Genomic DNA, 24,007 nt, shown 5'->3' on the forward strand with positions numbered 1-24,007 from the left:
TACCAAGAGCCAACATTTGGTAATGTTGTTTAAGGCAACAACTCACACCAAGGGCCAGTATATTCTGATGGTGGTCAATGCATGTACCAAGACCAAGGGCTAACACATCCAGATGGTGGTTGAGGCATGTGCATGTGACATAATCTATAAGCTAGTCTAGGCCCAAAGGTTTTCTCCTAGTCAATGAGTAATTTGAATTATAGCAGGATAGGGTATGATGCTAGTAAGACCAGACCTTGAGGCCTACTAGAGGCCTAGGTCATGGGAAACTGGCCCAAAATAATGGTGCGGGCAGTGATCAACACTCCAAAGGCTCAAGCACGGTGTCTATATTTGACAGAATTGAACGAAACCCAGGTGTGGGAATTGGAAAGCACTTATATGAATTTACAAGCCAAAAAAATAGCATTGGCATGGTAAAAATATGAAGATGTGCTTGAACACACCTATTGCCTGGTTGTGGTATGCATGGTGCATGGCTCGAGCTTAGGATACCCATGCATTATGCACTGCCCAGCATGTGCCAATGGTGTTTGAAGGAACTGCTTGCACAAAGGGCCAACTTATGCTGATGATGGTCAAAGCATGTGCTAAGGCCAAGGGCCAATATGTCCTAATGGTGTTTGAGGCATGTCCATGTGTAACACCCTGGGCGAGCACACCAGGCACATCAAGCGCACCAGCATGCACACCCAAGGTTGAGGCTCGGGCACTAGGAGCATTGGTGGGGGTTTACGCGTAAGGCCTTGGAGAGAAGTCCAGACTACCCGCACAGTATGTAGGCCAACCGGTATAGCTAGGCCAAGGCCCGTAACATGCCCGCACCATATCAGGGAAGGCCCAATAGGGGAAGTATGCAAGGAGATCTTCTAAAAGTGCACAAGATCAACAGAAACCTTCTGGTGGATCTAGTTGACCCTAAAAATCAAGAAGTAGAATATTGATCGAATATAATATGTGTAATCATTGATTGATTGTAATTCCTTGATTCTAGGGATTTAGCCATAAGTGTAGTTAGGGACCTCAACTATAAATAGAGGGTCACCCTACCCTCCTTTGTACATCATCATACACACTTTTGTTTTAGTAATACAAGAGCATATTCCAGCAATTCTCTTGTTCTTCTATTTGTCTCAAACTTATGCATTCTGTCCTTCCCATTGTTCTAGTGCACGCATGCTTGTGTTTTAGGCTGACTTAGGCTAGAAGGAGGTGATTCCAAGCCTAAAGCTACATGAATTCTAAGTCTAAGGTTAGAGCCCATGACAGTTGGTATCAAAGCAGTTTCAGTTTTGCTTATTTGTATGTGTGCAAGTTAGATCACAGTCGAGAAGATGGCATCCCAAAGAGATATGGTTAGCCAACAACTAGAGGCCTAAGAGCAAGGGTGTGAAATGGGCAAGAAGGCCAGTTTGAGAGACATCTGATCTACCATGGATGAGAGACTAACCAAGGTGGAGGTGGCCATGGGTGACATGAAGGAGAAGCTTGATGATGTGAAGACTCACGTTAAGGTGCTAGACTCTACGGAGGAGAAGCTCAAGGGTGAGTTACAAGCTGCCTTCAATTGAGGCTTGGACGTGATCACCCAAAGGAATGAGACCTTGGAGGCCCAAGTGGAGACCATGCATGATGGCATGGAGGCCATGCACAAAGAGATAGAGGAGTTCAAGGTGAGCTTGTTACGTGCAAGACTGCCATAGGGAATGGCATGTTTGCTAGAGCATCTAAGACCCATGTAGAGATCCTCAAGCCCAAAGAGTTCAAGGGGACTAGGGAGGCCAAAGAAGTAGATAACTACCTATGGGGCATAGAGTAGTACTTTCGGCCACAGACATGCAAGATGAGGCACCAAGGTAAGCACTGCATCAATGTATCTTACTAATGTTGCCTTGTTATGGTGGAGGTACATGTGTGATTATGTGAGGCACAGGGGTGCCATGATTGGAACTTGGGCAGAGTTCTAAAAAAAGTTCAGGGAGCAGTTCTACTCGAAGTATGCCAATGATGAGGCACGGGCGAAGCTGCATAGGTTGACCTAGAAAGATGAGATAAGGGACTATGGCCAGAAGTTCTCTAAACTAATGTTACAGATCTCAAATTTGATCAAGATGAAGGGTCTATTTGCTTTCATGGATAGGCTGAAGTTATGGGTGAAGCATGAGCTATAAAGGAGGGGAGTTCATGACTTGGCTAAAGCTATGAGTATTGCTCCTTGGTGGAATTCAAACTACTGAACAAGTTTGAGTCTTCTAAACCTAAGAGAAAGGATAAGAACAAGAGGGACTGAAAGAAGCAGTCTAAGGGTAAGACTGTGATCAGCAGTCCAAAGATAGGGACCGAGACCATTCAGACAAAGATGGTGAGAGAAAGCCATCAACAGGCAAGTAGAAGGCAAAGAGGGACCGAGAGCCTCTCGTATGCTACCTACATAGAGGTAGTCACATAGCACACAACTACCTATAGAAGGGCAAGCTGGTTACTGTAGACAAAGAGTCTGACAAGGGGCCAGAGGTAGGGGCAGTAAAGCTTAGGTCATTGGTGCTCAGTGCTATCCAGAGTAAAGGGAGTCATAAGCCAAAGGGCTTGATGTTTTGCAAATCTGATTGTTACCAGCCAAAATGTGAGTGCACTGGTGGACATAAGTGCCTCACACTTGTTTATTTCAAATGATAGAGTCCAGAAGCTCAGACTAAAGGTGCAGAAGGGGATTGGTACCATCAAGATGGTGAACTCCAAGGACATTTCAGCCATTGAAGTAGCGCGAGGAGTGGAATTATAGCTTGGAGAATAAAAGGGCAAGGAAATCATTGAGGTAATACCCTTAGATGATTATAAGTTTATGATTGGGTTAGATTTCCTTGTTCGGATTAATACCCTCTTTGAGCCTTTTGCCAACTATATTTACATCTTGGATGCATGATGCCAATGCCTTATACTATTAAGGCACGGGTCCAGGATTAGGTTTAGAATAGTGTCAGCCATTCAATTTGCCAAGGTGGTACGCAGGGATGAAGACACCTTCTTAGCAGCCCTAAAGTACGTAGAATCAAGAGAAGAGGAGTCCAACATCCCCTTGGAGGTGCTAAAGGTGCTGGAGTCCTTTAACGATGTGATGCTCGCAAAGCTGCCTAGCAAGCTACCACCTAAGAGGGAGGTGGACCACAAGATCGAGTTGCTGCCCGAGGCCAAGCCACCAATTAGAGCCCTTTACCAAATGTCCCTACCAGAGTTGGAGGAATTAAAGAAGTAGCTCAAAGAATTAGTTGATGCTTATGGTGCACTGATTCTATTCCAGCATAAGCATGATAGGTCTTTACGATTGTGTATAGATTATCAGGCTTTGAACAAGCTGACTGTCAAGAACAAGTATCATATCCCACTTATTACGAACTTGTTCGACCAACTTGGGAGCATAAGATGGTTCACCAAGCTGGATTTGAGGTCGGGCTACTACCAAGTCAGGATCGTGAAGGGAGATAAGCCTAAGATAGCATGTGTCACTCAGTATGGTTTGTATGAGTTCTTAGTTATGCCATTCAAACTCATGAATGCCCCAGCAACATTTTACTCCCTTATGAACAAGGTACTTCAATCGTTCCTTGATCAGTTTGTTGTGGTTTATTTGGATAACATTGTGATCTACAGCCAGACTTTAGGGGAGCATGTAGACCACTTGAGATAGGTGTTCGAGGTGTTATGGGTGCACAAGCTGTATGTCAAGAAGGAGAAGTGCTCATTTTCCTAGCAAGAGATCTCATTCCTAGGCCACATAATGGAAGGTGGCAGGATTTGCATTGATGAAGGTAAGGTGCACACCATCTTAGAGTGGGAACCCCCAGCCAAGGTCACTGAGTTAAGGTTATTCCTTGGGCTAGTCAACTACTACAGGCACTTTGTCAAGGGCCACTTAGCAATAGCGATGGCATTGACAGACTTGCTCAAGAAAAGAAAAGCATGGGAGTAAAGTACAGGGTGCCAAGAAGCTTTTGATCAGTTGAAGTAGGCTGTGATCGAGTAGCTAGTCTTGGCCTTCCCAGACCATGCCAAGCCATATGAGGTGCATACTTATGCATCTAACTATGCAATAGGGGTGTGTTGATGTAGGAAGGATATCCAATCATGTTCAAGAGCAAGAAACTCAATGAGACTAAGTGCAAGTCCAGCAAAAGGAGATGACTGTAATGGTGCATTGCTTGTACACTTGGTGCCACTACCCATTGGGTTTGAGGTTCGTGGTCAGGACAGACAATGTGGCGACTAGCTACTTCCAATCACAGAAGAAGCTATCCCCCAAGTAGGCGAGATGGCAAGATTTTTTTACGAAATTTGATTTCTAGATGGAGTACAAGCTAGGGTGAGTGAACTTGGTGGCAAATGCCTTGAGTAGGAAGGCTAAACTTGCTACCATTAGTCAACTAGAGGGGTCTTTGGAGCTACGCATCAAGGAAAGGCTTACGCATAATCCTACAACCAAGACTCTCATGGAGTATGCCCAGTAAGGTAAGACCAGACGGTTTTGGTTGTAGGATGGTTTGTTATACACTAAGGGTAATAGGCTATTTGTGTCGCAGCATGGGAAGCTCCTCAAGAAATTCATGCATGAGTGCCATGATTCAAGGTGGGCTGGACATCCAAGGGTGAGCCGTACCTTAGCTTTGCTAAAGGACCGATACTACTGGCCGTGCATGAGGAAAGATGTGAAGGCCTATGTGAAAACTTGTCTTGTGTGCCAACAGGACAAGGTGGAGCTCAAAAAACTAGGCAGTCTTTAGGAGCCATTGCCAGAATGACCATGGGAGAAAGTCACTTTGGACTTTGTAGTCAATCTACTAAAGGCAGAGGGGTTCAAAATGGTAGTAGTGGATAGGTTTTTCAAGTATGGGATCTTCATTCCAGTAACCAAGGAGTGCCCAGTCGATGAAGTAGCTTAATTGTTCCTGAAGAACGTGGTGAAGTACTGAGGAGTGCCGAAAACCATTGTTAGTGATCGAAACGAGCATTTCATGAACAGGTTTTGGACTAAGTTGCTTAAGTTGTTAGGGTCAGACTTGAACTTTTCCACCAACATGCATTCACAAACTGACGAGCAAACTGAGTGTGTGAATGGGCTATTGGAGGTCTATCTCAGGCACTATGTGAGTGCCATACAAAGGGATTGGCTTAAGCTATTAGATGTGGCCCAATTTTTCTTACAACTTGCAAATAAGCAAGGCAACAAACTAGAGTCCATTTAAAGTGGTAATAGATCAGTAACCGCTAACACCTGATTTGATTGTTATAGTTTATACAAGGCTGAATCCAGTAGGATACAAGTTTGCCAAGGCTTGGTAAGAGCAAGTTGACTTGGCCAAAGTTTGTCTTCATAAAACGACAAAGAGGTCAAAGAAGTGGGCAAACCAAAATAGGCAAGACATACCATTCTAAGTAAGAGACTTGGTTTTGGTGAAGCTACATCCTATTATGCACCATAGAGGGTAACAAAAAGGCCTAGTCCAAAGTTGTGAGGGACCTTTCCAAGTAGTCAAGAGGGTATGCAAGGTTGCCTACAAGCTGGATATGCCAACCAAGCTGAGGGTGCACCCGGTGTTCCATGTTAGCATGCTCAAGCCGTTCCATGAGGATGAGGGAGACCCAAGATCGGTAGAGTCAAAGCATGCACCATTAAGAGCTATAGCCTCATATGAGAAGGAGGTCTATAGCATCATAGCTGACCAGGAAGTGAGGCAGAAGAACTACTAACCAAGAGTACTTGGTGCACTGAAAGGGACTTTCAAATAATAAGGCAAGTTGGGAACCAGCAGAAGACTTATGGTAATTTTTGGACCAGATTAGGTAGTACCGTACAAAGGATGCAATGAGGGCATTATGTAATCAGGTGGGGGAAAATGTCATGCCTTGGACGGGTACACCAAGCACATCAAGAGCACCAGTACGTGCACCCGAGGTTGAGGCTCGCACAATAAGAGCACTAGTAGGGGTTTGCACTCAAGAACTTGGAGAGAAGTCTAGACTGCCTGTACAGCATGTAGGCCAGTCCACACAGCCAGGCCAAGGTTTGCAAGATGCCTACCCTACATAAGGGAAGGCCCAAGAGGAAAGTGCACAAGGAGATCTTCTAGAAGTGCACAAGATCAGCAGGAGCCTTCTGGTGGATTTGCTTGACCCTAAAAATCAGGAAACAAAATCCTGATTGAATGTAATTTATGTAATCCTTGATTGATTGTAATTCTTTAATTCTAGGTATTTAGCCATAAGTGTAGCTGGGGGCTTCAACTATAAATAGAGGGTTGCCCCACCCTCTTTTATACATTATCATACACACTTCTATTTTAGTAATACAAGAGTAATTCCAAAAATTCTCTTATTCTTTTATTTCTCTCAAACTTGCACATTATGTCCTTCCCAATGTTTTAGTGCCCGTACGCTTGTGTTTTAGGCTAACTTAGGTTAGAAAGAGGTGATTCCAAGCCTAAGGCCGCACGAATTCTAAGTCTAAGGTCAAAGCCCGTGACACATGTGTCATGGTTTACAAGCTGGTCCAGGCCTAAGGGTTTTCTTTGAGTAAAGGAGCAGTTCTAGTTCTAGTGGGACAAGGTCTAACAACCAAGGGGACCCAACCTTAAGGCCTACTAGAGGCCCAGGTCATGAGGACCTAGCCCATATCAGTGGTACAAGAAGTGATTAAGACTCTAAAGCTTAGGCATGGTGTACATGTCTGGTAGAATTGAGCAAGGCCCAGGTGTTGGCACTGATGAACAATGCATAGGCACATAGTTAGCCTTAGGTACGGCACTGATGATCGATGTGTGAGTGCACAGTTAGGCCTAGTTGCAGATGCACAATCAAACTTAGGTGTGGGCACATTTGAACATAATCCTGGGAGGATCAAATTTGTGCATTTCAAGAAGGCCTAATACTACAACATAATCTTTGAAAGCTAAATTTATGCTGAGCACTTGAATTTATAGGCTGACATAGGTCGACTAAGTCAATTCCCTGTCCAAGGCCATATGGATTTTGCCTTAAGACCAAATCCTATGACATGCATAGAGCATCATTTGGTGCCAATGGGAATCAAAAGGGCAGACAAGTACCTTGGGTGGAAGGATCATGGTACACATGTTGCACCAAGTATCGACATCTACCAAATAGGTGTTTGAGGTAACAACTTACACCAAAGGCCTACTTGCACCAACAATGGTCAAGGCAAGTGCCCGTACCAAGTGTTAGCATCTGGCAAGGTGTCTAGGGCAACAACCCGCACCAAGGGGCTAGCATCTATTGATAGTGTTTGAGGCAACAACAGTCCAGCATTTATCGATGGTGTTGCATGTAATTACCCACACCAACCAAGGGGCAAATGCTATTGATGTTGTTCGAGGCAATAACCCGTACTAGGGGCTAACTTGCACTGATAAAGTTTGAGACAAGTGCTCACACCAAGGGCGAGGCCATCCTTGTAACAAATGCCAAGGGCATTTAGTTGTCGTTTACTTGGATGCTTGAGGGAGGGATGTTATCACCTAGTGAAATTGGTTACAATGGTGAACACCATTCATCTCCAACCCCAAAGAGGTGTAATGTAAAAAAATGAAAGGAGAGGACTTCAGTAGGTGTGGGAAGGGGGAGTGACAAATTAAAGTGACAAAGGGCTAAATCTTAGTGGATTGTGGTAGCAAGACCTCTCTACCACCTACAATACCCCATCATGTATTTAAGTCATTTGCAAAGAATTTTACTCATCGTTTGGTGGGAATTGAGCTTCAAGGAGGCCCACCTAGCTTGTCCACTATAGGGGCTACACCTATGATAGCTGTCTTTAAGGGCCATAGGCTCTTACTACATGTCGATAATTAGACAATGGGTGCGTGCATTGCTTTTAGCCTAGATTCTAACTTAGAGGTATTCTATCATAATCCATTGCATGCTAGCTTTGTTCCATTGGCTTTTTAACCAAGTAAGATGACCAATTATACAAATCAAATATTCCTTTTGTACTAGGTTGAATTCCTATTACAATTACCATCAGTAGGGTAAAACTAACCTTTGTCATGATGGTCTAAACTTAGCTCATGCTTTTAATTGATGGGTGAACAATCCAATACTTGGTGAATCTACTTCATAATGATAGGAAAAACCGATATTGAAGGATCAAAAAGCAACATCACTATGAACGTATGGCTGCCACAAGCCAATTATTCCTATGGTAACTTTTTTGACACCTTTAGCTTTAAATTTTGAAAGACTAAAGGATTGATAGGCCATGCTTTCATGGTTCATATTCATACTAGAAATCATAATCAAATAAGCTTTTACCCTCTTGTTCCATATGAGATTTTTGTTCTTGTTGAGCTTATCTTAGGATATGTGTGTTGTCTTTTAACGGATGTGATGCCCTAGCCAACTCCCTAATTGACAATGTCTTTCACCTAGATCAACTGACTAAGGCTGGCCTTGGTCCAAAAGAAAGGGTCGTGCCTTATCTCTTATTCACAGAATAATTAAAATAATGTTAAAAGTAGTGGTATTTCAATTTTGCCTGAGGGCTCTCACTTATCCTTGACCTCTCAAGTTATTTCACAAAGTCAAACTAGAGTTAAGCTCAACAGGGTCTTATTTCCCCACTGATTCTACAAAGCCCATTCCCTTGGCTATGGTTTCACTAGATAATAGATGGGGATAATGGGAATCTCGTTAATCCATCATGCATGTCACTAATTAGATGATGAGGCATTTGGCTACTTTAAGAGAGTTATAGTTATTCCCATCATTTACCCATGCTTCATTGAATTTTTTCACTTTGACATTCAGAGCACTTGGTAGAAATCACATTGTATGAGTGTCAATAGGGATTATTACAATGTTTTGTTTTAATTAAATAGTTAGATTCCCCTAGTCTATATCAATTATAAATTAACTGTTTGTCACCTTAAGAAGATCCTCGATGGAGTTACTCCTAGTCCATCCCTCAGTCAGCATGTGGCAACTCACTCTCATCGTGAAAATAGCTTGAGCAATGCATTGGTAGCTGATGGGTTTGAGATTGGGATGTCCATGCCTAGCCCTTAGAGCCAACCATTTTCCTAAGGTTACAGATCTATTTTCTTGACTTCCCTTACCTATATTGTTCCATCATCCAGAGGCTTTTCACCTTGGAGACTTGATACAGTTATGAGTATGATAAGGCATGGATAGCACTCGCTCTTTTAGATTTCTAAAGGCCATCAAAGGCACACCAAACACCATGTGATGTGTGGTGCTCTTTTGGCCAGTAAACCCTACCTCTGATTGAGCTTTTTCCAGGGTGGGTAGGCTATTAAACAAAAAAGATAACTCTTCCTGATGCCCCTGTCAATATTTTTAGACTCTTTAATGTTGCCATTAGCCATCACATCTTTAACTTGATTTCTTTTCGAAGCTCATGCTAGATTACTATCAAATGGGCTTCTCTCATCTTTTATAATCGACTAATTAATATGCAAATGCCATTCACATGGAACTTTTCCCCTCTTCAATCTTCAAAGGTCTCATTTAAATATTTGTTACTACCATCAAGATTTGCACAAATAGTCATTTTGCTTGGGTTTGCCCCTTGGGTTTTTCGATGACCGTTGCTCGCTCATACTCATTAAGGCCTGGCCTTTACCCTAACAACTAGGTATAGCTCATGCACTTTAGCGCCATCCATTTTTAGTTTGACAGGTGAGATGTTACACACTTTTTAGCGAATGCCAACTTTCATGACCACCATCTTGCTATCTTAATCGACCAACACACTTTGTGGGTTCTAGGTTAGTGTGAAGTTGGGCATCATAACCTGGCTTCCAATTCATCCTACATTGCTTATTCTATTTACAAAAAATGACCCATTTGGAGCTCTCGAATCCATAGCATGGTTAAATGAAGTAGCTATGCTATCTTACCTATTCAAAGTTTGAGAATAGGTCGATGGCATTATGCCTTTGATGCCTTTAATCATTGGCTTTACCAGGTAGAACTCGTTAAGGGCTCCAGCTATCCTGAGGAAAATTTTAGAAGGAACTAGCTACTAGACTATTCAATTAGTCTTTTGCCCTTATACCTAAGTCAGATGAACGATTTGCACATTAGTATCATTGTGGGCCTCTACTAGAGTTTCCTCTAGTTTCGCCCTGCTCAGGCATAGTTCACCATCTTTTGGCTCCCAATAGGCATACTCACACTTAAACCCTTCTAAGAAAATCAAGGTTGGTCAATGGTGCACCCATAAAGGATTTTTCTAATCAGCTTCCTTATACCTTACATATTTTCTAACCTGTTGACTCACACACATGTCAGACTCTTTAGTTTGTGTTTCAAGATAGGCTAGATAGGGAGCTTGTAGGCCAGCACCAAGAGCATGCCGGTGCTGAGGCACATTGAGATAGTGCGTGCTACATTCCATGATCATGGTGATGATGTCTCCATGGGCATATCAAAAGCCTAGGCTTGGGCCATTGCCACAATCCATGTCGATCCACACTCTGAGCCGATCAACGGATTAACTTTTGCCATTCCATGTTCAATTGAGGTGTATTACTTCCCCTATCTGTTTCTTTCCTGATAATTTTAAGCATTTTTTTACTCTTTTTTTAAACTCTTTTTCATCTTTCCCTTATGGTACTTGCTCGTTATTGGTCTCTTACCTATATTTAGCCTTAGATGAAATTTACCGCTCGATTGGGGCCCCATTTTGAAATAACCTAACTCGTAGATAGCACCTCATGATGTGATAGGGTCTAGCCATAATGGGGCTCTCAACCTCTCCATCATCCCTTTCCAAAAGGCTAGGCTCTGTTGGTTATTAAAGATGTTTTTCCAAACTATAATTCAAATATCAAGGGCACCTAGTTCTCAAGTTAAGCTCTTTTCGGTTCATATGCTGTTACTAGGGGAATCCTATTAAGTTTCTTTTCCTTGGCTTATTAGTATGCTTAAACTCAGTGGGTAATCTCACTTGACTTGGGGTTGCGATGCTAGCATTGACTAAGTGATTTAGGGGGTTCAATAGGGTTTGGATTGTAACAATGAGTGCTTACCACCAGGGATAAGGCACACTGGGAACTTTACCATGAATGGTTATAACGCTATCATTGCCGAGGGCTAGGTTTTGGGCCAATCATGACCTATGAGATCATGAAAGACCATCTTCTTCCCCTCCAATCAAAGCTCGATGGATAGGGGGTTAAAGGGGGCGATAATGCATGACACCCAAGTAGGCATGCCTCGACCTAATGGCTTGGGGTACAACTTACGTTCAAAGACTTGATGGTTCATGGGATTCTACAATTCACACCAAGTATCATATTTTGCTATGTTCTTCATCGATGCATAAGCCAAGATATCTGTTGTTAAGAGTCATTTTGGATTTTCAATACAAAAGAAGTTATAGTGCTATACATGCATACATGGTAAACGAGATGGCGATGGCATACGTGCTCTTTTTCATTTTGATTCCTTGGTGCAATTCACACCAAGGGTTTATTATTTTACCACGAGTGATGATACCAATCATTTTACCTACCCGAAAGGTGGAACAAAGTGACCATCACAATCGCCTAGGGCTGGAAGGGGCTTGAGGCATGAAGGCGCCCTCACCATTTTGGTGTTTCGTTAATGCATTTATAGGTCATTCATTGAATAGGTTTCGATAATTGTCCTTACCCAGGTTCACCTACAGAAACCTTGTTATGACTTCTCCTTCCTCTAAATAATAAAGTTTAATGGACTTCTTGTGACATCACAGGTAGTAAACTATCCATATTGCTACAATCTAAACACTTCACCAAATCGTTCAATTGATAAGAGTGACGAGCGATGTATACAAAGGGCAAGGACATAGTCAATGCCAGCTAATGACTTGTGCTTACTGGGATTTCCATATTGGAGACCAATAATTGCAATGATCTATCCCCATTATGATGAAATTTCAAAAATTACCTAGGCTTATTGGCCAAAGTGATAGACTCGTTGAATACATCAATGTAGCATGGTTGTAGCCCAGAACATCTAAGGGCATTACAAACTTGTTATTGCCTTAAACTTCCTTGGCCTAAGCGACCATAGTACCTTTAAAAAGTTAGCCATGAAGGATCACCTTTACGTAGCGAGTTAGTTGGCTAAGGTCTCATTCATTAACAAAATTAACTAGACAAATTACTTCACCAACTAAGAATGGCCATGTACCACTACCCATAGAATCAAGAAAAATCTTTCAGTCTATCAATCCTTACTATGTTTAGAACTAGTAAGTTTCCCCATGTTAGCCAAATTGAGCTACAAGCTCCATCTTGGTGGTGCCCATTTGTCAATTCCTTTAAGTTTTAGCCTTATGACCATACTCCCTTTGTAATCTAAATACTTTGACTTCTCATAAGGTGTTGACGGAGTCCTAAAAGTAATATCCACCAATTTTTGGTCGACATCATTTATGGTTAAGACTAGGATAGTATTTGATTGTTTTTGAGCCTCTAACTTTCATTCTTGATTAATCAAAACATCTTTGGCAAATGTTTTTACAGTTGTTCATCTTTCATAAATCTAGGAATTTCACCTCTGACTATGAAATATGAATGCCCCTGATTATCCCTTTTTAATTATTACTTTGATCCCGAAGGCCAATAGAATAGGATCGACATCCTATGATGTTATCCCATGCTATTGTATATAAGTGTAGGCATGCTTTAAGCACTCTAATTTTTCAAAGTGACAACATTGCAGGAATGACTTAGCTACTTAAGGCTAGAAGTGCATCACCAGTAGTAAGGATAAGAAGACCAGTGCTCACCATAAAATAGACCAGATGATCCAACCTTAATTTCAACTACGAGCTTTTTAACTATAACAACTTAAATATACATTATTGGAGCTAGAATTATTGCGATTGTTGGCACTAGACTTACCTTCCAATGGATCCTCATTAAAGGATTTTGATTGTACTCATTCCAATTACCATACTCATAGAGTTTGGTATTATTTATTGTCACTACCTCTCTGTGTCAATATTGGGTAATTTGCACACATGTTGCCTACCTTGGATGTGGTAGCCATTTCTCAGGCTCCCTCTCTAGAATTGAATTGTAATTCTCCATCACCCGTCACTCATCATCACCATCGTAAGCCACTATCCTACCATCAAAAGATGATAAGGCCAAATTTTGAGTGATGCATCACTGACACAAAAGTCATGCGATCCATCAAGTTATCATGAATCATCAGAGCAATAGGCAAAGCCCATGTCGACCTTTTATCTAATAAGTGCATTCTTTTTTGAAGTTAGGGTTTGTTGCATGTATTAGCTCTAGAATTATTATAGTTATCTAAGTAGTAGATACCATTAAACAAACTATAACTAATTTAATGAGCCATTCATAATTTTACAATCTGAATTAGTTCACACATACACATGCATGGCTTAATCTTTGAGACAAGCATATGACTACTAGTAAGATCAACCAGGTAGTATTCCTTTGGGATGTTGGCACAGCATGAGCCTCAAATGCACTGACTGAGTAATGGAGAGAGCCAACACAGAACACAAGCATCATGCGTGTTAAGCATGTAAAAAGGGTCGAAAGCCCTCACCTATAAAACATTTTACATTCGGGAGCACGATCAAACACCAACAGAGCAATGTGGCCATAGAGGTTTAAGTGGCATGATTGGGACATGAAGCATGATTGAGATTTGACTCATAGCGCCTAAGGACATAAGATGGATAAGGGATGGTAAGACATCCAGTTTCCATAGATTTAGGTATACAGCATAGGATCCCAATTATGCTTTAAGGTATGATGACAACATGGGTGGGAGATTGAAGATGATGATATGTCAACAGTTTGACACAACGAGCATGGAGCCTAGTAACATGCACAAACATTGCACTACTCATATGCTTATTGTATACAAGTGGCATCATCCATGCATTCTAGTCCACAACCCCTCCAATCAATTACTTGACAAGTGAGTGGAGGAAATGACATATAAGGCTATGCCACAGCTGCTTAGCATAAGAGGAAAAACACAAGCAAAGGCTACGAGACTGCCTCTGCCATCCAATAAGCAACAACAATGTGACACTACTAATGCTTGGTCTGGTTGAGACTACACATGCAAACTCTTCTATCACCACCCTAAGAGGATGTTACTTGATTCAAGGACATGTTCTTGAGGTCTTAGGCAGCATTGGCTGCATGCACAGGCTTATCTAAGCAAAGGCAATTTTATAGTCAACGAGAAGGGACCACAAGACTGCTAAATACCTGAGAGACTTGGTTAGACCAAGCCCATAACCATAGCTTTTGCTTGCACCACCCTAGGGAGCTATTACCCAATTTAAGGACTTGGTTTGAGGTTTAGGGTAGCATCAACTATAGACACGGGCTTAAGTTTTGTAGTCTACCCTTTTTTTCATATGCATGCCAACCAATCAAGGCCATGGGTGCCTGTAGGTCACCGAAGCACCCAGTCACCATAAAAGATGGCCAAAAGGCTTGTAATGGCCTAGATTTTGTTGTTATGTTAGATGGGAGAACATTACCAACAAGATAATTTACTAGATCAGCATACTATGGTGGTTTTTGAATGGCTAATAGTTGTTCATCAAGAAAGAACTATTGGATGACTTTCTCCTCTTTAACTTTTCTTTTGATCCTTGATAGATAATTTACTACATGGTTTTCACACCTTTTTTTTTTTTACCTATAGATTTAACTCTTATAGTAGTAGTACCCACTTGATCAATCTAGGTTTTGCATCTTTTTTGGTGATCAAATACTTGATGGCAGCATGATCTACGTACACAACCACCTTGGTGGCCATCAAATAGGGCTTGAACTTTTCAAGTGTAAAGACCACTAGAAGTAATTCTTTTTCAATTGTTGCATAATTGAGTTATGTATCATTAAAACTCTTACTTGCATAGTTAATAAGGTGGAAGACCTTATCTTTTTGTTGCTTTAATACAACTTTTATTGCAAAATCACTAGCATGACACATCAATTCAAAGAGTTAAGTCCAATTAGGCCATGAAAAAATAGGTGCAATGATTAACTTATCTTTCAAAAATTGGAATGCTATAGCACAGTTAAGGGTAAACTCAAACTTGACATCTTTTTCAAACAATTTGCATAATGGCTTAGAGATTTTGGAAAAGTCAGGATGAATCTTCTATAGAAGCCAACATGCCCAAGAAAACTCCTAATTTTTTTTACTGAAATTGGCTAAAGGAGTCTTTCAATCACATCTACTTTGGCTCGATCCACTTTTATACCTTTTACAAATACCTTATGTCCAAGTATGACCTCTTATTGAACCATGAAATGGCATTGCTCCTAGTTTAGTATTAGGTTGGTTTCTTTACATCTTTGGAGTACCTTAGACAAGTTAGCCAGACATAATTCGAAGTTATCACCAAAAACCAAAAAACCCACAAATACCTCTAGGATTTCTTCCACCATGTCTAAAAAGATTGCCATCGTATACCACCAGAATGTTGCAAGGGCATTGCATAGCCCAAAAGGCATTCTTTTAAAAGCAAAAGTGCCATAGGGACATGTGAAAGTGGTTTTCTCTTAATCTTATGAGGTGATGAGCATTTGATTATACCAAACATATCCATTAAGTAGGCAATAATACTCATGTCTTATCAACTTATCAAGCATTTGATCTATAAATGGCAAAGGAAAATAACCCTTGTGAGTGGCTTTTTTTATCTTTCTATAGTCCATGTAGACCTTCCATACTATTCAAATAAGGATCAATTTGTTATCCTCATTGGTTACCACTGTCATGCCTTTCTTCTTGGGTACACACTATACTAGACTTACCTATAAGCTATCTGAGATTAGGTAGATAATTCCAGCATTTAGCCATTTGATGACTTCTTTTTTTACCACCTCTTTCATGGCAAGGTTTGGATGATTTTGTTGTTCAATTGTTCCCTTTTGCTCATTTTCTAAGTGGATTTTATGTATGCATATTATGGGGCTAATTCCTTTGATGCTCGTTATTGTCTAAGCAAATGTCTTTGAATGCTTCTTTAACACATCAAGCAATCTTGCTTTTTATTTTTTTCTCAGAACTAATAAGATGACAACTAAGAGAGTGGAGGCTTTACCCAAGATGCATACTTCAAGTGGGGTGACAAAGGCTTCAATTTTACATTTTATGGTTTTTCAAATGGATGGTTTGATGTTTGTGTTTACCTTATATTTAATTACTACATTGGTGGTTATGACTCCAACTATTTTTTGATCCTCTTTGTATCCCTTCATGTGGAATTTTTTTTCTGATCATAAATGTTTATTGTTAGTTCCCCATTTTGCATGTCAATTATGGCTTTCCCTGTCCTTAAGAAAGGCCTTCCCAATATCACTAGCACCTTGACTTTTTTGTCAATTTTTAGGATCATGAAATTTGCCATGAACACTAGCCTGCTTACTTGTATCATTAAGTTTTCAGCTACTTCTTCAAGGTGTCTAATAGATCGATCAACCAATTGGATTGTGGTTATTATTAGTTCAAGCTTTCCTTCCTCTAATTTCCTAAAAATAGATATAGACAATACATTAATACTACAACCAATATCACATAAAGCTTTTTCAAAATATTGATTACCAATAATGCAAGGAATGGTAATACTCCCTAGATCATTTAGTTTTGGTGGGATCCTTTCTTGTATACTAAAATTACTTTCTTAGGCCATTACCATTATTTTATGATTTCCTTAATTTCTCTTTTTTAATAAAATTCCCTTCAAGAACTTGGCATATTTAGGCATATAATCTATGGCTTCAAGAAAAGGAATGGTGACTTGCAAATTCTTGAAGATTTTAGCAAATCTTACAAATTGCTTTTCCTCTTTATGATGCTGAAACCTTTGAGAAAATGGAATTTTTGGATCTTTCGATCTTATGAAAGTATCTGAGGTCTATTTGTTAATTTTAATATGTACCTTTAGTGCTTTGGAGACCTCTTTTGAAATAGGTTATGCATCTATTAGAGTTTTTCCACTCCTCAAGGTTATAGCTATTACCTCATCTTATTGTTTTTGGAGATTTTCAACCAGTATGGTAATTTGAGATTCTATATTTTTGATGGACTTAGCTTGGTCTTGAAGGGTAGATTGTTAATGTGCTGTGGTTTGAAGAATGGGTAGGTTATGATGTTGAATGAATTGGATAGTTTCATTGGGTTTTTCGTATATGTCATAGGATATAAAGGGGCTTTGTATGGCATTAACATGGTTGGATTGTGATTGGTTTCCTTAAGCTTCAATCTTTTTTGTAAAGGCAGCCAATTGATAGTTAATGGAAATAATAGCATAAACTTCAAATAAAGCAACAAATTTTTTACTGACCTTTCTTTCCATGCCCCATTGGTAATTATTAAAAGCCATCTATTCTATAAGCTAATTAGCCTCCTCAAGAGTCTTGCTCATTCTAACCCCTCTAGTAGCTAAATCTAAGGTGGTTCTCATGGATAGTGTGAGACCATTGTAAAATATCTAAATTTAGAGCCATTAAGGTAAACCATGATGTGGGCATTTTTTAAGTAATTCTTCAAATCTCTCCCATCCATCATATAAAGTTTCACCATCAGTCTATAGAAAGTGGTGATTTCATTCCTTAGTTTTGCAATCATTGCTGGTCGAAAAAACTTTATAAAAATTTCTAAACTAAATCATCCCATGTTGTAATTGAGCCTAGTAATAAAGAAGACAACCAACATTTTACTTTGTCCCTAAGAGAAAAGGAAATATTATTAGTCTAATAGCCTCATCAAAAACACCATTGTAACAAAAAATATCACAGAGTTCAAGAAAATCAAAAAAATGAAGATTTGGATCATCATTTGGTAGTCCTCCAAACTACAAGTTTGGACCATTTGCACAATCAAAGGCTTTATCTCAAAGTTATTAGCTTGAATAGCTAGCCTTCTAATGGATGGTTGAAAACCATCTGCATTGGGAACTGCATAGTCCCTCACAGTTTTTTGCCCTTCATTATTTGCATTCACCATAGGAATAGGTGCCAGTGGTGTTGATTACTCTTTTTGTCATCTTCTAAAGGTTCTTTCTATCTGTTCATCAATTGGAGGTAAGTCAACACTTTTAGATTTGTGCATGCAAACAGGAATAGATTAGAGAAAAGTAGAAGAAAAATAAATAAATAAAAAGTTTAGATTATAGGAGCTTAGAAATTCTATATTGATATTGCGAACACTATTATAATCCTTAGCAACAGTGCCAAAAACTTGATTGTTGCTTTTTATATAAAGCTTGCAAGCACATAGATCAAGTAATAAAGTGGAGTTTTCCAAGTATAATCTCCTTAACGATTATAGAATGTAATGATTGGTAGTTCACAAGTACCAAAGGTGAAAGGCTATGATCATAAAATCTAAGCAAATGAATTTGTAGGGCTTTAGGGTTACAAGGTTTAAGTAGACATGGATCACTTAAAGATTAAAGGTGATGCATAGCAAGGATTTTGACCTCACCAACTATTACTTAGGAAGTACAAGACTACAACCAGAGACTAATTAAAACAATAAGGAAGGATTATAAAACAAGAAATCAAGATTACCAATTTGCCTTTAGAGTGAATGAAGATTGCGTGAAAGAAATTAAATAACAAGTAAGAAGAGAGTACGTTGAACTTGTAAAGGAAACAAAGAACTTGGATCTTGAAATTTAAATGGAATGCTTGTTCTAAAATTTAAAGAAACAAGAACAAGATTTTGTAAACAAGAAAACAAGAAAAGAGATATTTGAATAAAAATACTTCTTGATTGAAAAAGAATTAAAGAACAAAAGCATAGTAATTGGCAAATCTATCACCTAAGCCTATTATTAAAAAGAAATAAAGAACTAAAAAATAAATAAACTACAGAGAGAGGAGAAGTGGGATGAGATGGGATAATGAAACAAGTGAATGGTCTTGCCTATTTATAAGCATAGGTTTGGCCAAAAGGGTAGGCTTTACAAGTGATTGAGTTTCATTAAAAAACCAAGAGATAAAGCTCTACCTTAATCTTCAAGGTTGCATACCAAAATCAAACTCTTTACTCTTGGAATGCATTGGCCGAATGTGATGATCTTGGCCCTTAATCTTCATGTGGTGCAATCTTAATCAATCTTTCCTCCTATGTTCATATAAGATAAGATTTCAAGAGGACATAAGTTGCATTTTATTCAAACTCCTAATATCCAAGGTGATAGAGTCCTCCTCCAATCCAAACTCTTTAAAGCTAAGAAAAAGTATCATGATTGGCTTTGAACTCTCCTTAGTTGAATAGTGTAGTATCCATGGGAGCTTAGATTATCCTCGTTTGATTTTTAAAGTGCCCGAATGGGTTAATGTTCTTAATGGAGTGAAACTCTTCATGGCTAAGCAAAAAAAACAAGTTTATCTTGCAAATTCACTTTAGCCGAATGGATTGGGATCCAATTAGGCTTGTGCATGCTTGAATATAGACCAAATGTAGGCGGCAATGTGCATGAGTGCATGACTAAGTGGGTCAAATGTGAGATTTGCATGATTACATGCATGGCTTGCATGAAAATGCATCTTTAGCTTGAAAAACCTATAGCCATGAAAATAACATGAAAAGCAACAAAAAAATCCAAAAACTAAATTTTTAGCACTTTTTTACAGTAAAATCTTTATATAATTTCATGCTATCATTGGGTATTTAATTGACTTGAACATATTAAAGGTAACTTCTTGATGTTCCACCCTCATAGAAAGTTTTCATTTTTGGATATCAATGAGTGCCTTTTCTAATAGCTAGAAAAGGTCTACCCAATATAATTGGAACCTCTTTATTTTCCATCATATACAATACCACAAAATCTACTGGAAAGATAAGTCTACCTACTTTCACAAAAACATCCTCAATGACTCTTTTTGGGTGCTTAAGAGACCTATTAGCAAGTTGAATGGTTATTGAAGTAGGCTTTGTATCACCTAATCCAAGTATCCTAAAAAGAGATAGAGGCATTAAATTAATACTTGCACTAAGATCATAAAGAGCTTTACCAATATAAAGGTTGGTAATAGTGCAACGAATAGTAAAACTCCTTGGATCTTTAAGCTTAAGTGGTAAGCTTCTTTGCAAAATAATGCTACTCTCTTCAGTGAGTACAATGCTATCACAACCCTTCAACCTTTATTTCTTTGAGAGAACGTCTTTCATAAACTTTGCATAGTTGACATTTGCTCAACAGTGTTAGTAAAAGGAATTGTGATTTGGAGACTCTTAAAAACTTCCCTAAACTTCTCAAATTGCTTATCCTCTTTTTGATTGTGAAACTTTTGAGGAAAAGGAATTGGTGGCCAAAATACCTTAGTCTTTGGCTTAGAGGAAGTTTTGGCTAAGTCTTGCTTGGCCAATGACTTTTTGGCTTCCTTTCCTTTTTCTACTTTTTCTCATCAATTACTTCCACCAATGGTTTCTTGAGGAATACATTAGGAGTGGGTTTGACAATTTCAACATTAAGGGTTTTCCTACTCCTAAGGGCTATAAACTTGCAATGCTCTTTTCCATCCCTCATAAGGTTAGACTTAGTAATGCTAGGTAGGTTTCCTAGGAGGCAATTATTAAGGGCATTGGCTATTTGGCCCACTTGCATTTCTAGATTCATGATAGAGGCTGTTTGGTTTTGCAAGATCGGAGTGAACTTTTCTTCTAAAAATGGTTTCTTTTCCTAGGGTGGTAGAGGTGGATGGTATTGTTATGGTGATGGTGGTTGGAAAATAGGTGGGTTAACAAGTCTCTTATAAGAATTAAAAGCTTGCCTCTGGTTATTACCCTATAAAAAGTTAGGATGTTGCTCCCACCTTAGATTGTAGGTATTAGAGTATAGGATGAATTATTGCCTGGGTTAAGAAACATAATGGAATGTCTCTATTTTAACAAAAAACCTATTTAAAGTATGGTTCTTCACACAATTATTAGAAGAAATAAAAGGACTTCAAATGACATTAATAGGGCTAGGAAAAGAGTTAGATCCTAAGTTCTGAATCTGTTTTACAAAGGCTGACACTTGAAAAGTAAAAGCATTAAGTGCATCAAGTTCATATATCCTAGCAGTTTTCTTCAGCACAAACCTCTCATTCGTCCACTCATAATTATTCATGGCCATTTTTTCAATCAAATCATATGCCTCATCAATAGACTTGCTCATTAAAGCCCCACCAACAGTAGCATCTATGGTAGTCCTAGCTTGCCTCAATAGCCCATTATGAAAGATTTGAACATGCAACCATTGGGGCAAACCAAGGTGAAGGCACCTCCTTAAAAACTCATTGTACCTCTTCCATGCATCAAACAAAGATTAGCCTCAAATTGCTTAAGATGTAATGTCACTGTGTATTTTGGCTAGCTTAGATAAATGAAAGAAATGAGCCAAGAATTTTTGAACTAGGCCATCCCAAGTTGTAATCAAACCAAGAGGTAAAGAGACAAGCCAAGTCTTGGCTTTATCCCTAAGAGAAAAAGGAAACATTTTTAGTCTAATGGCATTATAGTAACATTATTTTGTTTAAAAGTATCACAAATCTCAAGGAAATTAGTAAGATAAAGATTGGGGTCATCACTAGATAACCCATAAAACTAAATAAAGCTCTAAATTATGTTAATAATTGATGGATTCAATTCAAAATTGTTGGCTTGGATGGCCAACCTACTAATGCTTGGTTGAATACCATCTAGTTGAAGGACAACATAGTCTCTAAGTGTTTTTTGAATTTCTTGGAATTGATTAGCCATAGGTGGAACAAGAGTTGTTTGCTTTTTACCCTTTTTTTTTTTTATCTTTTTAAGTGTTTTCTCAATCTCCTTATCTAAGGGTACTAAACTAAAACTCTTAGTTCTTGGCATACAAAACAAGAAAAACCAAACAAATTAAAAACAAGAAAAATAAAATATAAGCTACAAGTAGATTGATTAGTATTGATATTCCACTATTCAAAACAATCCCTGGCAATGGCACTAAAAACTTTTTAGCAATCTACAAATGTACAAAGTTAGCACAAGCAATAGAGAGTGAGAAAAGTATTATTCCCACGAGGATCCTATAACATGGGGAGAACAAATTCCAAAATTGTGTTGCCCAAACCTATACTTAGACAAAACAAATCAAGATATATTATAAACTAATCAAATTAAATCTAAGACATGCAAACTAATATCAACCAAACTAAAATAAACTAAACAAGATTTAAATAACCAAAAATAGCTAAAACCAAAACTAACTAATCCAAATATAATGAAATCAAAATCAAATAAACATGAATTAGATAAATTGAAAGTAATTGAAACTAATTTAACATGCAAATAATCAAAAAACAACTAAATAAACCCTAAATCACTTAAACCGAATTCAATTAAACAATTAAACATGCAATATTAAACTAAAGAACAAGAAACAAACTATATAGATCAATAAATATCAAAATCAAATGTAAAACCTAATTTAATTAACATGCAAATCATGCAATTCAACAAAACCTAATTAAACCGAAACCTTACTTAGCTTTAAAATTATGCAATAAACTTAAATTAACCAAGTAACATGCAATTCAATAAAAAATAATCACAACTGAAACTAGATTAACTCAATATGCATAAATCAAAACTAGCAACCCCAAATACTATGCAATTCATGTAAACCATAATTCAACAACCCTAAACCAAATTGAACAAAGATTACAAATGTGTGATTTTAACTAATTATTACCCTAGAAACAAAAATAGAAACTGATTTAAACAATTAAGTACAAAAATCGAATTGAATATGCAAGAACTAATGCAATTAAATCTAATTAAACCCTAAACCTACAAAGCATGAAATATATGCAAAAACCAAAATTAAATCTAACCTGAATTCAGAAAAGCTTTAAACATGAATTAAACTTGTGATTGGATAATAGAATCAAAACAAAATAAGAACCGAATGACTCTAAATAAGAACTAATCAAAACCGCAACTTGTAAGCATCAAGATTTAAAACCAATTTGCAAAAATCCCAAAATCAACCCAATTACAATAAAAACTAAATAAAAAAAACTTCAAAACTGAATTTAATTGCTTGAAAACTAAAAAAGAATGTACATAAACTAAACTTACATAAAACAAAAAATTGAAAGCATAAAGAAAGCTAAAACCGAAAGTTAAAAGCAAGAAAACTTTAAAGAAAACTTAAAACAAGAAAGCTAAACTTAAAATAAGAAAGCTAACAAGTTGATCTTTCAGCCCAACCCTTGTACACTTGTACCCCCTTTTTCTAAACCTAAAAGATGTATTTATAAGACAAGAAAACCTTAAAGTGTTCAGCTAAGAAAGATTTCCAAGTACAGCCAATGTGTTTCGATTGAACTTGGTTTCTTGAATCCTAGAATGCTTCTTGTAGTTAAGTACAAGTAAAACTCTTCTAAAAGGAAGCTTATAAACCATTCTTATCTTCTACATCATAATCAACATGTAGCAACTTAAAGAATAAAGAAACAAAGCTAAAACTGAATCTTGCATATAAAAGAAATGACATTAGGCCAAGGTGTATTAACCTTTTAAAAAGTTGCTTCAAATTGCTTGAATCTTGAATTCTTCCTATAGTATACCATTTTGTATTAAATCTTGGAGAAAATTAGAGCTTTATTTCATGTAGATTTTTTCCTTAATGCCGCCCATCCTATGTTACTTTTATAACTTCATGCAAATCCAACTCTCTAAGAAGAATTAGGAATAAGAAATCCTATTAAGAATAGGAAATCCAAATCCAAATAGTAGAAGTAAATAGAATTGCCACCTCATCATGCCATCATCCATTTGTAATCCCATGCATGTGCACCTACACAAGTTACCATAGACTTGCATTCACTTGAAATTACAATTTTGCCTTCATTTATTATTGAAATTACTAACTTGAATCTTGCATGAATTTTTTTCATTTTTCTTCAAGATTGCATAAATTTAACTCGCA

The 24,007-nt window shown here is 38.1% G+C and overlaps 1 protein-coding gene, 2 non-coding genes and 2 pseudogenes across 3 annotated transcripts; 1 reads left to right on the top strand and 4 right to left on the bottom strand.

Moving 5' to 3' along the window:
* Positions 1-7,634: 7,634 nt before the first annotated feature.
* Positions 7,635-10,992, bottom strand: LOC149516473 (25S ribosomal RNA; annotated as a pseudogene).
* Positions 10,993-11,226: 234 nt separating this feature from the next.
* On the bottom strand, positions 11,227-11,381 carry LOC149516474 (5.8S ribosomal RNA). Its single transcript, XR_016346063.1, has one exon. It is a non-coding gene; the product is annotated as a 5.8S ribosomal RNA (ribosomal RNA).
* A 291-nt stretch (positions 11,382-11,672) lies between these two features.
* On the bottom strand, positions 11,673-13,482 carry LOC149516475 (18S ribosomal RNA; annotated as a pseudogene).
* Positions 13,483-17,549: 4,067 nt separating this feature from the next.
* Positions 17,550-17,655, top strand: LOC149516476 (small nucleolar RNA R71). Its single transcript, XR_016346064.1, has one exon. It is a non-coding gene; the product is annotated as a small nucleolar RNA R71 (small nucleolar RNA).
* Positions 17,656-19,788: 2,133 nt separating this feature from the next.
* Positions 19,789-20,656, bottom strand: LOC111293329 (uncharacterized). Its single transcript, XM_022886103.1, has 3 exons — positions 20,465-20,656; positions 20,239-20,336; positions 19,789-20,191 (listed from the first exon to the last, which is right to left on the bottom strand). Exons 1-3 carry the CDS (start codon positions 20,654-20,656, stop codon positions 19,789-19,791), a joined length of 693 nt encoding a protein of 230 aa, XP_022741838.1.
* Between the last annotated feature and the right edge of the window lie 3,351 nt (positions 20,657-24,007).

The sequence above is a fragment of the Durio zibethinus genome, chromosome 10 (assembly GCF_047325235.1).
Source record: "Durio zibethinus cultivar Kanyao isolate XHJ-2024 chromosome 10, ASM4732523v1, whole genome shotgun sequence".
NCBI lineage: Eukaryota > Viridiplantae > Streptophyta > Magnoliopsida > Malvales > Malvaceae > Durio > Durio zibethinus.